This window comes from Lithobates pipiens, unplaced genomic scaffold (assembly GCF_037356315.1).
Source record: "Lithobates pipiens isolate NorthernLeopardFrog02 unplaced genomic scaffold, aLitPip1_a1.2 Scaffold_35, whole genome shotgun sequence".
Taxonomy (NCBI): Eukaryota; Metazoa; Chordata; class Amphibia; order Anura; family Ranidae; genus Lithobates; species Lithobates pipiens.
In genome coordinates, this window is record NW_027507811.1 from 5,402,833 (window position 1) to 5,416,726 (window position 13,894).

The 13,894-nt window shown below is 49.1% G+C and overlaps 2 protein-coding genes across 5 annotated transcripts in view; one reads left to right on the top strand and one right to left on the bottom strand.

Annotated features, from left to right (window-relative positions):
- The window catches only part of LOC143955908 (uncharacterized), an 865,587-nt gene that overhangs the window by 570,488 nt on the left and 281,205 nt on the right, over positions 1-13,894 (top strand). The gene's annotated exons all lie outside the window — the stretch shown is intronic.
- Positions 1-13,894, bottom strand: part of LOC143956093 (uncharacterized) — a 52,152-nt gene that overhangs the window by 10,022 nt on the left and 28,236 nt on the right. The window contains exons 1-2 of one of the 4 annotated variants that reach the window (XM_077466223.1): positions 10,953-12,894; positions 4,247-4,252 (exon numbers count right to left, since the gene is read on the bottom strand). In XM_077466223.1, coding sequence (XP_077322349.1) covers positions 4,247-4,252; positions 10,953-12,739 — 1,793 coding nt within the window. In that variant the 5' untranslated portion in view covers positions 12,740-12,894. Of the gene's footprint in view, positions 1-4,246; positions 4,253-9,791; positions 9,797-10,899; positions 12,895-13,894 lie in introns of those variants that run through there. The other 3 variants (XM_077466224.1, XM_077466225.1, XM_077466226.1) reach the window with 3 other exon arrangements.

Consider the following 13,894-nt stretch of genomic DNA (forward strand, 5'->3'; position numbering starts at 1 on the left):
TCTGATTTCACCTCAAATTCTATATCCATTGGATCTCCACTCTAAACCAAGAAAATGAGAGAGAAAATATCATCTGTAAGATAGAAGATTTATTACTATGACATCATATAAAAAAAAATACACATCCTCTCCAGAAGTCCATGTTCTAGATTCTCCATCCCACCAACCTTGTAACAGTGGGGGATGGTGCGACCTTCCTGTGTGGAATCCCGGGAATACAGAGGACGGGGACATCTCTCTGGTGGGTTCCTGGTATTATGTGGCCCCATCATGAAATCCTTATACAGATCCGCATTTCCTTCAAAAAACTCCTTCATCGCCCTATACTGCTCATCCGCCATTTTAAACTCTTCTTTAACCTCAACTTTAGGATCTCTCAGGTTTCCACTCTGAATATATAATAAAAATGACATCAATGGTAACAATGCAGATAATGTACAGATCCTAATGATACTATCAGTGATTGTTCCTCATCTACCTGATGATGGTGGGGGATGGGGTGACCTTCCTGTGTGGAATCCCGGGAATACAGAGGACGGGGACATCTCTCTGGTGGGTTCCCATTACTGGATCCATCTGTAGGAAACACACACACTGACTGAATACATTGTTTCTATGTGTTTATCAGATGATGGGGGATGGGTGGAGCCTCCGTACTGCTCTCTCCTTTACAATAAAGTCTCCTCTTACCCGGTGATGTGAGGGGCGGCTGATTGGCCATCATGACGTCCTTCCCGGCTCCGCTCTCCTCTCCTGTCAGCAGCTCGATGATCTCTCTGGTGACTTCTAGAATCTTCTTTGTATTTCTCTATTCTATCAGGGAGGGAGGTGGAGGCAATGTGATGGTCATGTGATCTCCAGACTTCACAGGAGGAAAACTCTAGATCCGAAGACAAATAGTAAAATCAAATGACATTCCCAGAATCCTCCTCACCTCACTGGTCAGGTCTCTTTATTTAAACCCCACTTCATGTTGAGGTTTCTGATATTACATACAATGGAGGTCCAACAGCCCTACTTTGAAAGTGAGGAGGTCAGGGGTCGGCCCACATCCTAAGAGCATCAGAAAGAGTTGGATAGAGGGATATTAGGAGGAGGAGCTGTGAGGTCAGTGTGATGTCATAAGATTGTCTAACTCTGATTGGAGGGACATTGGGAGGAGGAGCTGTGGGGGGCGCTGTGTGAGGTTTCTGTACACAGAATCATTTCTCCCGGGTGCGTCCCTCCTCTCCTAAACTGAAAGATGAACGTTGTCTTTGGGCTTTGCCAGGACACATCATATTCCTCATTCAGCTCTCCTTCCTCTCTATAACATGTGCTTTCTACCAATCCTTCCGACAGTTGTCTCCTCTCTCCTTATCCTCTTTTCCTCACCCCTCTTCTCCACCCCACAGCCTGTATATATCCCCCTCACTTCTGTCCTCTCCCTATTCCTGCATCACCGACTCCTGATAATTCTAAACCCAATAAAACCTCCAGGACTCTGAGGCATGTCCCTTCATATAAATCGCACTCCCATATTACCTCCCCCACCCTTCTGCTTCTCCTAACCTCTGGAGATTAAACCCCAAACCCTGGACCTCCATCATTTAACTGTGGCCAAATCTCCCATCCCCCCATGCCCTCTGGCAGCATCTGCAAATCCTCAAACCAGCCTCCTCTTCTCTTGTGCCCTTTGGAACGCCTGCTCTGTCTGTAACAAACTCACTTCTGTCCATGACCTCTTTATCACTAACTACTTGCTGTTACTGAAACCTGACTTCATGAATCCGACACTGCTTCTCCTGCTTCCCTCTCCCATGATGGCCTTCTCTGCACTCACTCCCCCAGACCCAGTGGGCAGAAGGGAGGTGGAGTGGGAATCCTTCTAGCCCCACATAGCATCTTTCAGGTACTTCACCCACCTCCCTCTCTGTCACTCTCCTCATTTGAGGCACATTGTATTTATCTATTTTCTCCAGTTTCTTTAAGAAGTGCTGTGCTATCGGCCTGGACCGGTATCAACCTTTCTTGATGACTTCTGTGCCTGTTCTTGGGCCTCTCCTATTCTCCTCTACACCTCCTCCCTGGGTCAGCTGATACCCTCCATGGCTTCCAATACCATTTCTACACTGATTACACCCGAATCTATCTCTCTACCCCTCAACTCCATCAGTCTCCTCACCGCATCACTAATTTACTGACAGACATATCAGTCTGGATGTCACACCACTTCCTCCAACTCAATCTATCCAAAGCGGAGCTCATAATATTTCCTCCCCCACGTGCCCTTCCCCCGACTTATCTGTCAAGATCGATGGCACAACCATCAACCCGTCTCCCCATGCCAGGGTGCTAGGTGTAATCCTGGACTCTGAAATCTCAGTTCGGTCTCACATCCAATCACTGTCCAAAGCTTCGCAACATCTCCAATATACACCCCTTCCTAACCAATGACACCACAAAGCTGCTAAACCATTCCCTGGTCACCTCTGACCTCGACTACTGCAACTCCCTCCTCCTTGGATTACCTTAAATTAAGCTCCTCCCCTTCAGTACATCATAAATGCTGCTGTGAGATTTGCCCACCTTACCAACCGTTCAATGTCTACTACCCCTCTCTCTGCCAATCCTTCCACTGGCTTCCATTCGGTGTCCTCCAACCCTCTCTGCCAATCCCTCCACTGGCCTCCATTCAGTATCCTCCACACCTCTCTGACAATCCATCCACTGGCCTCCATTCAGTGTCCTCCACCCCTCTCTACCAATCCCTCCACTGGCCTCCATTCAGTATCCTCCACACCTCTCTGACAATCCATCCACTGGCCTCCATTCAGTGCCTTCCACCCCTCTCTGACAATCCCTCCACTGGTCTCCATTCAGTGTCCTCCACCCCTCTCTGCCAATCAATCCACTGGCCTCCATTCAGTGTCCTCCACCCCTCTCTGACAATCCCTCCACTGGTCTCCATTCAGTGTCCTCCACCCCTCTCTACCAATCCCTCCACTGGCCTCCATTCAGTGTCCTCCATCCCTCTCTACCAATCCCTCCACTGGTCTCCATTCAGTGTCCTCCACCCCTCTCTACCAATCCCTCCACTGACCTCCATTCAGTGTCCTCCACCCCTCTCTACCAATCCCTCCACTGACCTCCATTCAGTGTCTTCCACCCCTCTCTGCCAATCCCTCCACTGGCCTCCATTCAGTGTCCTCCACCCCTCTCTGCCAATCCCTCCACCCCTCTCTACCAATCCCTCCACTGACCTCCATTGAGTGTCTTCCACCCCTCTCTGCCAATCCCTCCACTGGCCTCTATTCAGTGTCCTCCACCCCTCTCTACCAATCCCTCCACTGACCTCCATTCAGTGTCCTTCCCGCTCTACGAATCCCTCCACTGACCTCCATTCAGTGTCCTCCACCCCTCTCTGACAATCCCTCCACTGGTCTCCATTCAGTGTCCTCTACCCCTCTCTGCCAATCCATCCACTGGCCTCCATTCAGTGTCCTCCACCCCTCTCTGCCAATCCCTCCACTGGTCTCCATTCAGTGTCCTCCACCCCTCTCTACCAATCCCTCCACTGGTCTCCATTCAGTATCCTCCACCCCTCTCTACCAATCCCTCCACTGGCCTCCATTCAGTGTTCTCCATCCCTCTCTACCAATCCCTCCACTGGTCTCCATTCAGTGTCCTCCACCCCTCTCTACCAATCCCTCCACTGACCTCCATTCAGTGTCCTCCACCCCTCTCTACCAATCCCTCCACTGACCTCCATTCAGTGTCTTCCACCCCTCTCTGCCAATCCCTCCACTGACCTCCATTCAGTGTCCTCCACCCCTCTCTACCAATCCCTCCACTGGCCTCCATTCAGTGTCCTCCACCCCTCTCTGCCAATCCCTCCACCCCTCTCTACCAATCCCTCCACTGGCCTCTATTCAGTGTCCTCCACCCCTCTCTGCCAATCCCTCCACTGGTCTCCATTCAGTGTCCTCCACCCCTCTCTGCCAATCCCTCCACTGATCAACATTCAGTGTCCTCCACCCCTCTCTACCAATCCCTCCACTGGCCTCCATTCAGTGTCCTCCACCCCTCTCTGCCAATCCCTCCACTGGCCTCCATTCAGTGTCCTCCACCCCTCTCTGCCAATACCTCCACTGGTCTCCATTCAGTGTCCTCCACCCCTCTCTGCCAATCCCTCCACTGGCCTCCATTCAGTGTCCTCCACTCCTCTCTGCCAATCCCTCCACTGGCTTCCACTCATTCAACAAACAAAATTCTATATAGCAACAACATCACCAAAGTCATCCATAACTCAGTCCTCAGCTACATCACTGACCTCGTCTCACAATACCAACCTAATCGTTCTCTTCGTTCCTCCCAAGACCTTCTGCTCTCTAGCTCCCTCATCACCTCCTCCAATGCTCATCTCCAGGACTTTTCCAGAGCTTCTCCCATCCTATGGAGGTCCCTACTCCAATCCGTCCGATGATCTCCTACTCTGTCCAATTTTATCCGATCCCTGAAAACTTTTTTCTTCAGAGAAGCCTATCCCTCCCCCACCTAACTGGACTTTTATTTTCTCCATCAGCCCATCCCCCATAGTTATTGCCTTTTGAATCACTTGACCCTCCCTCTTAGATTGTAAGCTCTAAGGATCAGGGCCCTCTGATTCCTCCTGTATTATATTGTATTGTAACTGTACTGTCTGCCCTCATGTTGTGCAAACTGTTGGCTCTATATAAATCCTGTATAATAATAATAATATATGTGTGTATCATCATCTGCTGGAGATAAAAGACATCACAGTGACTATGGAGGAAGAGGACGGACATGACGGGGGATAAAGAATAGAAAATAAGATTTTATTACCTTCTCTGCTGCCGATATCAGCAACGTCACCTCTAACTCTTATCACAAGGAGCTTCCTTCCTGTACCTGACATCACTTCCTGTCTTCCATAGAGACTTCCTGTGTAGGTATAAGTGAGAAGATCACCACCTTGTGGAGCTCAGAGGAACTGCAGCCCAGAGAAACGTCTCATAGTGTGAACACGGCCTTGTGCTGTGTGTGTATATACTGTATATCCTTATAGATGTGTAGTGCTCCCCCCACAGGAGCCACGAATGATATCTGGTTGTTTCTCATACAGTACAGATTAATGAAACGGGAAAGTTGGGACTTAAAATGAGGTTGTTGACATTGTGGAGGTGGCCTCATTCAAAGTCCTAAAATCCCCTCTTTTTCTCATACAGTACAGAAGCCACCAGTCACCCAAGCACCAGTCCATTCACTCCGACTCCAATAAACAGTCTAGGGGATTGTCTATTTGTAATGAATTCCTTGTAAAACTCGGGGTTTGGGATACTCTAAAACTGCTAGCAACCCTCACAGCTGAGGACCGTGAGATATCTATCTGAACAGTCTTAGACCCTCACAGCCGAGGACCGTGAGGTATCTATCTGAACAGTCTTAGACCCTCACAGCCGAGGACCGTGAGGTATCTATCTGAACAGTCTTAGACTCTCACAGCTGAGGACCGTGAGGTATCTATCTGAACAGTCTTAGACCCTCACTGCTGAGGACCGTGAGGTATCTATCTGAACAGTCTTAAGCCCCATACACACGGTCGGACTTGTACAAACTTTTCCGTGGACTTTTGTACAAAGTGTGTTGTCCACAAGTTTGTATTGCATACACACGGTCGGACTTTTTGACAACAAACACGAACGTGGTGACGTCACAACGTACGGACGCCACTTCAAAAGAGGACGTTCAATGACTCCAGCGCCACCTTTGGTCAACTTCTGTATTGTAGTCTGATCGTTTGCAATGGTTCTGAGCATGCGTGTTTGTACCTTGTACAAAAGTCCGATGCTTTTGCATACACACGGTCGGACTTTGCTCCATCGGACTTCTGTTGTCAAAAAGTTTGTCCGTTCGCAGAGCCAACAAAAGTCCGATGAAAACAGAAAAAGTTTGTCCGATGGAGCGTACACACAGTCGGATGTTGCTCCAAAACAGCTAATTTGCATGTTTGTTGTCAAAAAGTCCGACCGTGTGTACGGGCCTTTAGACCCTCACCGCTGAGGACCGTGAGGTATCTATCTGAACAGTCTTAGACCCTCACCGCTGAGGACCGTGAGGTATCTATCTGAACAGTCTTAGACCCTCACAGCCGGGGACCGTGAGGTATCTATCTGAACAGTCTTAGACCCTCACCGCTGAGGACCGTGAGGTATCTATCTGAACAGTCTTAGACCCTCACAGCCGGGGACCGTGAGGTATCTATCTGAACAGTCTTAGACCCTCACAGCTGAGGACCGTGAGGTATCTATCTGAACAGTCTTAGACCCTCACAGCTGAGGACCATGAGCTATCTATCTGAACAGTCTTAGACCCTCACAGCTGAAAACCATGAGGTATCTATCTGAACAGTCTTAGACCCTCACAGCTGGGGACCGTGAGGTATCTATCTGAACAGTCTTAGACCCTCACAGCTGGGGACCATGAGGTATCTATCTGAACAGTCTTAGACCCTCACAGCTGAAAACCATGAGGTATCTATCTGAACAGTCTTAGACCCTCACAGCTGGGGACCGTGAGGTATCTATCTGAACAGTCTAAGCCCCTGTACACACGGTCGGACATTTTGACAACCAAATCCGTCGGATTTTGTCCGAAACTGTTGCATACACACGGTCGGACAAAGTTGTCGAAAAATCCGATCTTTCAGAACGTGATGACGTAATTTCGTTACGACGGGACTACGTTCAGGCTAGTAGCCAATAGCTTTGATGTAGGAATTTGATCTGAGCATGCGTGCCACTTTGTCCGATCGGAATTCTCTAAACATGATCGGAGTATGTCCTATCGGACCAGTTTGTCGGAAAATATTTCCAGCAAGTTGGAAAATTTGGTCCGACGGATATTCCAACGGAACCAGTCCGATGTAGACCACACACAGTCGGATTATCCGACAAAACGGTCCGATAGGATAAATTCCGATGGATTCTCCGACCGTGTGTACAAGGGATTAGACCCTCACAGCTGAGGACCGTGAGGTATCTATCTGAACAGTCTTAGACCCTCACAGCCGGGGACCGTGAGGTATCTATCTGAACAGTCTTAGACCATCACAGCTGAGGACCATGAGGTATCTATCTGAACAGTCTTAGACCCTCACAGCTGAGGACCGTGAGGTATCTATCTGAACAGTCTTAGACCATCACAGCTGAGGACCATGAGGTATCTATCTGAACAGTCTTAGACCCTCACAGCTGAGGACCATGAGGTATCTATCTGAACAGTCTTAGACCATCACAGCTGAGGACCGTGAGGTATCTATCTGAACAGTCTTATACCCTCACAGCTGAGGACCATGAGGTATCTATCTGAACAGTCTTAGACCCTCACAGCCGACGACCGTGAGGTATCTATCTGAACAGTCTTATACCCTCACAGCTGAGGACCATGAGGTATCTATCTGAACAGTCTTAGACCATCACAGCTGAGGACCATGAGGTATCTATCTGAACAGTCTTAGACCCTCACAGCTGAGGACCATGAGGTATCTATCTGAACAGTCTTAGACCATCACAGCTGAGGACCGTGAGGTATCTATCTGAACAGTCTTATACCCTCACAGCTGAGGACCATGAGGTATCTATCTGAACAGTCTTAGACCCTCACAGCTGAGGACCATGAGGTATCTATCTGAACAGTCTTAGACCCTCACAGCTGAGGACCATGAGGTATCTATCTGAACAGTCTTAGACCATCACAGCTGAGGACCGTGAGGTATCTATCTGAACAGTCTTAGACCATCACAGCTGAGGACCATGAGGTATCTATCTGAACAGTCTTAGACCCTCACAGCCGAGGACCGTGAGGTATCTATCTGAACAGTCTTAGACCCTCACAGCTGAGGACCATGAGGTATTTTGGTACGGATTTTGGCCCAAACTTGTCTTGCATACACACGGTAGCACAAAGTTGTCAGAAAATCCGATCGTTCAGAACAAGGTGACGTAAAAGAAGTACGTTGGGACTAAAAAATGGGTCAGTAGCCAATAGCTTTCGTCTCGTAATTTATTCTGAGCATGCGTGGCACTTTGTCCATCGGAATTGTCTACGCACGATCGGAATTTAAACGATCGGATTTTGTTTTCGGAAAATTTTAGATCCAGCTCCCAAACTTTGTGTCAGAAATTTCAGACGGAAAAACTCAGATGGAGCCCAAGCACGATCGGATTTTCCGACAACGCGATACGATCGGACTTTTTCCATCGGAAAGTCGGCCTGTGTGTACAGGGCATTAGACCCTCACAGAGGACCATGAGTAAGGATGAGCTCAGGCCTGTTCGCATGGACCATGTGCAGAGCCCGCCAGGAAGTCACCGCAGCTCTGTGCTAATCACAGGCAGTGAGACATTGCCCCGATCGGGCAATCTCTCACTGCCTGTGATTAGCGCAGAGCTGTGCCGACTTCCTGGCGGGCTCAGCCTGTGGTCCATGCGAACACGCCTGAGCTCATCCCTAACCATGAGTCTCTTTGTGGCATCCGGTTTCCCTGCGCAACGGCACAGTTATCGCCATCCAGTGCAATCTCAGGAACCCCGCACAGTGCAGGAGGGCGCTCTTCTTCTATCTCACAGATGAGATTCTTGCTGAGGACCAGGGAATGGCCGGTATTTGAAACCCTATGAGATGTGGTCTCAGTCCAAGCAGCCTCTGGCACCCAGTGTCGAGACAAGGTCACCCACCGCCCAGGGCGAATATGGAAAATTGTGCAACTCCCTCACAAGTGGGAGGGGCCAATGGCGGCATGCAGAGCACAATGTATGTAATGTTTGTGGCATGGGCAAAACAGCTCCAACAGTTGTGGTACATTGCAGCAAACCGAAGAGTTTGCATTGGACGCAGTTGCAGTGTGACCCCATTCCATTCAATCTTTACTGCATCTCTTCCTTCATGTGGGGGTCTGAGGAGGAGGGGGGAGGTCTTGGGGTGATCGGAAGAGGAAGAGGGGTGGGAGGAGGACGGGAGGGTCTGAGGAGGAACGAGGAAGTCTGGTGGGGTCTGAAAAGGAGGTCTAGGAGGGGATTGAGGAGGAAAAAACGGAGGTCTAGGGAGGGTCTGAGGAGGAGTGGTGAGGTCTTGGGGTGATCTGAAGAGGAAGGGGGTGGGAGGAGGACAGGAGGGGGTCTGAGGAGGAGTGGTGAGGTCTTGGGGTGATCTGAAGAGGAAGGGGGTGGGAGGAGGACAGGAGGGGGTCTGAGGAGGAGCGAGGAAGTCTGGTGGGGGTCTGAAGACGAGGTCGAGGAGGAGATTGAGGAGGAAAATGGAGGTCTAGAGAGGGTCTGAGGAACAGTGGTGAGGTCTGGGGGACTATCTGAGGAGGAGGCAACCAAACATAACAATATAGAATAAAAAAGTATGATTTATTGAAACACGAATAAAAAAATCCCACATGGGGCAATTAAAAACAATTTTGTATACAAAACATGGAAATAGGAAGTGGTGATACCCAAACTCATAAGCTGATTGATTGTACGGCAGCAATAGCCAAATGCACTTTTCTCTGTATTACATGAATGGTTGGTATAATATTGCTGGTTTCATTATCTTATGTCCTTTAATGTGACAAGCATTCGCCCAGCTGTGCCAAATTCTGCCCGTATTTCCATTATCACAGCAATTTCCTATGACCGTCATCTCAATTATGGGGCAATAATGCGGTATTAATACTGCAGTGCCACATTATTGCCACTAGATGGAGCCGATGACCATAGGAAATCACTGAAATAAAATATGACCAATACTGGTCACAGGGAATACACGTCACATTTGTTCTGGAATTTTATTTTCTAGGCGACTCCTCTCCTCATATTGATTAGCGGTTCCAAATAAATAACTACTGCAGTGGGGAACAGACACAAAAGATACGCTCCGCATCTTCCCAAATAACTCTTCTGTTTTATTATGACACAATTGAAGGTTTTTATACACATGATTACGTAGCTGTCACATTAATATTACAATTGTACTTTTATGGTAACAAGGGGCGTAACATAGGCAGGCTAATTCTAATACAAGGGGCGTAACATAGGCAGGCTAATTCTAATACAAGGGGCGTAACATAGGCAGGCTAATTCTAATACAAGGGGCGTAACATAGGCAGGATAATTCTAATACAAGGGGCGTAACATAGGCAGGCTAATTCTAATACAAGGGGGGTAACATAGGCAGGCTAATTCTAATACAAGGGGCGTAACATAGGCGGGCTAATTCTAATCAGGAGTGGAATTGAATGCAAAACATGTAATGAAAACATTATTAGTGCCGTGTGCAATACATACAAAATACAATACAATTCTATACACAACTCACACATTTCCTTTACACATTCATTCTACAAAAGGTTTTATAGAAACAGACCTGTAAGTGTTTGTGAAATCTTCCCCCACAAAATGCACTCAGCCAATGAGAGGTAAGGACTCCATTTTTATTTTAAAAGGCCTAAAGGACCACCTATTAAGTGGTGGGGTTAACGCGTTTCGTCCCAAAGGACGACTTGAGAAAACAGACCTCTTAGAAGAGTTTACACCACAAAATGTACTCAGCCAATGAGAGGTAAGGACTCCATTTTTATTTTTCTCCTGCTATCAATGGCCGACACGGTACAACACTTCATCCATGTCTTTGGTGATCTCTGATCTCCTTATCAACTGTTTCTTCCATGATGAAGATCAGCCATGGAGTATATCTGAGGTGTATATCAGGGGGTGCTTCTTCCCCACATGTCCAGCAACATTCATACACAAGACATTTCCCGCACTCACTAATACACCTCGAGGGATGTGTGGGACCCCTGATGTACAGGAAGACAGGACTTCAGCGAGGAACATTTCCATCACTCAGGACAGGAAGGTGGCTTCTCCCTCGAGTGAGATCTCTGATGTGTGGAAAGATTGGACTTGATTGAAAAACATTTCCCACACTCAGGACAGGAATATGGCTTTTCCCCTGTGTGAGATCTCAGATGTCTGGAAAGATGGGACTTCTCTGAAAAACATTTCCCGCACTCAGGACAGGAATACGGCTTTTCCCCCGTGTGCGATCTCTGATGACAGGAAAGATTGTACTTCTGTGAAAAACATTTCCCACACTCAGGGCAGGAATATGGCTTCTCCCCCGTGTGAGACCTCTGATGATGGTAAAGAATGGACTTCTCTTGAAAACATTTTCCACACTCAGGGCAGGGATATGGCTTCTCCCCCGTGTGAAACCTCTGATGGTAGGAAAAATGGGACTTCTGTGAAAAACATTTCCCGCACTCAGGGCAGGAATACGGCTTCTCCCCCGTGTGCAATTTCTGATGATTGGAAAGATAGGACTTGTGTGAAAAACATTTCCCACACTCGGGACAGCAATACGGCTTTTCCCCTGTGTGCAATTTCCGATGATGGTAAAGACTGGAGTTATGTGAAAAACATTTCCCGCACTCAGGACAGGAATAAGGCTTCTCCCCCGTGTGCAATTTCTGATGATTGGAAAGACCGGACTTTTGTGAAAAACATTTCCCGCACTCAGGACAGGAATACGGCTTTTCCCCCTTGTGCAATTTCTGATGATGGGAAAGATGGGACTTTTGTAAAAAACATTTCCCGCACTCAGGACAGGAATACGGCTTTTCCCCCGTGTGCAATTTTTGATGACGGGAAAGATGGGAGTTTCGTAAAAAGCATTTCCCGCACTCAGGACAGCAATACGGCTTTTCCCCCGTGTGCAATCTCTGATGATAGGAAAGACCGGACTTCTGTGAAAAACATTTTCCGCACTCAAGACAGCAATACGGCTTTACCCCCGTGTGCAATTTCTGATGATCAGAAAGATTGGACTTCACTGCAAAACATTTCCCGCACTCAGGACAGGGATATGGCTTCTCACCTGTGTGAGTTCTTTTATGTAGATTAAGTTTGGATCTAGAATAGAAACACTTCTCGCACTCAGTACAGGAAAACTTCTTATCTTTTGGATGAATAGCACCGTCCCGCACAGTCTGAGGTTCCTCGGGATAAGAGGAATACGATGGTCCGGCACCGTCCCGCACAGTCTGAGGTTCCTCGGGATAAGAGGAATATGATGGTCCGGCACCGTCCCGCACAGTCTGAGGTTCCTCAGGATAAGAGGAATACGATGGTCCGGCACCGTCCCGCACAGTCTGAGGTTCCTCAGGATAAGAGGAATACGATGGTCCGGCACCGTCCCGCACAGTCTGAGGTTCCTCGGGATAAGAGGAATACGATGGTCCGGCACCGTCCCTCACAGTCTGAGGTTCCTCGGGATAAGAGGAATACGATGGTCCGGCACCGTCCCGCACAGTCTGAGGTTCCTCGGGATAAGAGGAATACGATGGTCCGGCACCGTCCCGCACAGTCTGAGGTTCCTCGGGATAAGAGGAATACGATGGTCCGGCACCGTCCCGCACAGTCTGAGGTTCCTCAGGATAAGAGGAATATGATGGTCCGGCACCGTCCCGCACAGTCTGAGGTTCCTCGGGATAAGAGGAATACGATGGTCCATCTACACTGTGTGGTGCCGGATGGACATTTGAGGTAGTCGGGTTTTCTCCTGGACTATACTGTGTGATGTCCTCATCTTCTACTTTACAGTCTGGAGACAAAGTGAGACAATCCTCTGAGGTTTTCCTCATCTCCCGTCCATCTACTAAAATAGAAATACAAAGATTATTACTAGACATCAGCTGATTGGTTCCTGCTGTGCCTGCTGTCAGTGCTCTCTCTCTATCTCGGTGCTGGTGTCAGTGCTCTCTCTCTATCACGGTGATGGTGTCAGTGCACTCTCTCTCCATCACGGTGCTGGTGTCAGTGCTCTCTCTCTATCACGGTGCTGGTGACAGTGCTCTCTATCACGGTGCTGGTGACAGTGCTCTCTATCACGGTGCTGGTGACAGTGCTCTCTATCACGGTGCTGGTGACAGTGCTCTCTATCACGGTGCTGGTGACAGTGCTCTCTATCACGGTGCTGGTGACAGTGCTCTCTATCACGGTGCTGGTGACAGTGCTCTCTATCACGGTGCTGGTGACAGTGCTCTCTCTCTCTATCACGGTGCTGGTGTCAGTGCTCTCTCTCTCTCTATCACGGTGCTGGTGTCAGTGCTCTCTCTCTCTATCACGGTGCTGGTGTCAGTGCTCTCTCTCTCTATCACGGTGCTGGTGTCAGTGCTCTCTCTCTCTATCACGGTGCTGGCGACAGTGCTCTCTATCACGGTGCTGGCGACAGTGCTCTCTATCACGGTGCTGGCGACAGTGCTCTCTATCACGGTGCTGGCGACAGTGCTCTCTCTCTATCACGGTGCTGGCGGCAGTGCTCTCTCTCTATCACGGTGCTGGCGGCAGTGCTCTCTCTCTATCACGGTGCTGGCGACAGTGCTCTCTCTCTATCACGGTGCTGACGACAGTGCTCTTTCTCTATCACGGTGCTGGCGACAGTGCTCTCTATCACGGTGCTGGCGACAGTGCTCTCTATCACGGTGCTGGTGTCAGTGCTCTCTCTCTATCACGGTGCTGGTGTCAGTGCTCTCTCTCTATCACGGTGCTGGCGACAGTGCTCTCTATCATGGTGCTGGCGACAGTGCTCTCTCTCTATCACGGTGCTGGTGTCAGTGCTCTCTATCACGGTGCTGGTGTCAGTGCCCTCTATCACGGTGCTGGTGTCAGTGCTCTCTATCACGGTGCTGGTGTCAGTGCTCTCTCTCTATCACGGTGCTGGTGTCAGTGCTCTCTCTCTGTCACGGTGCTGGTGTCAGTGCTCTCTCTCTGTCACGGTGCTGGTGTCAGTGCTCTCTCTCTGTCACGGTGCTGGTGTCAGTGCTCTCTCTCTGTCACGGTGCTGG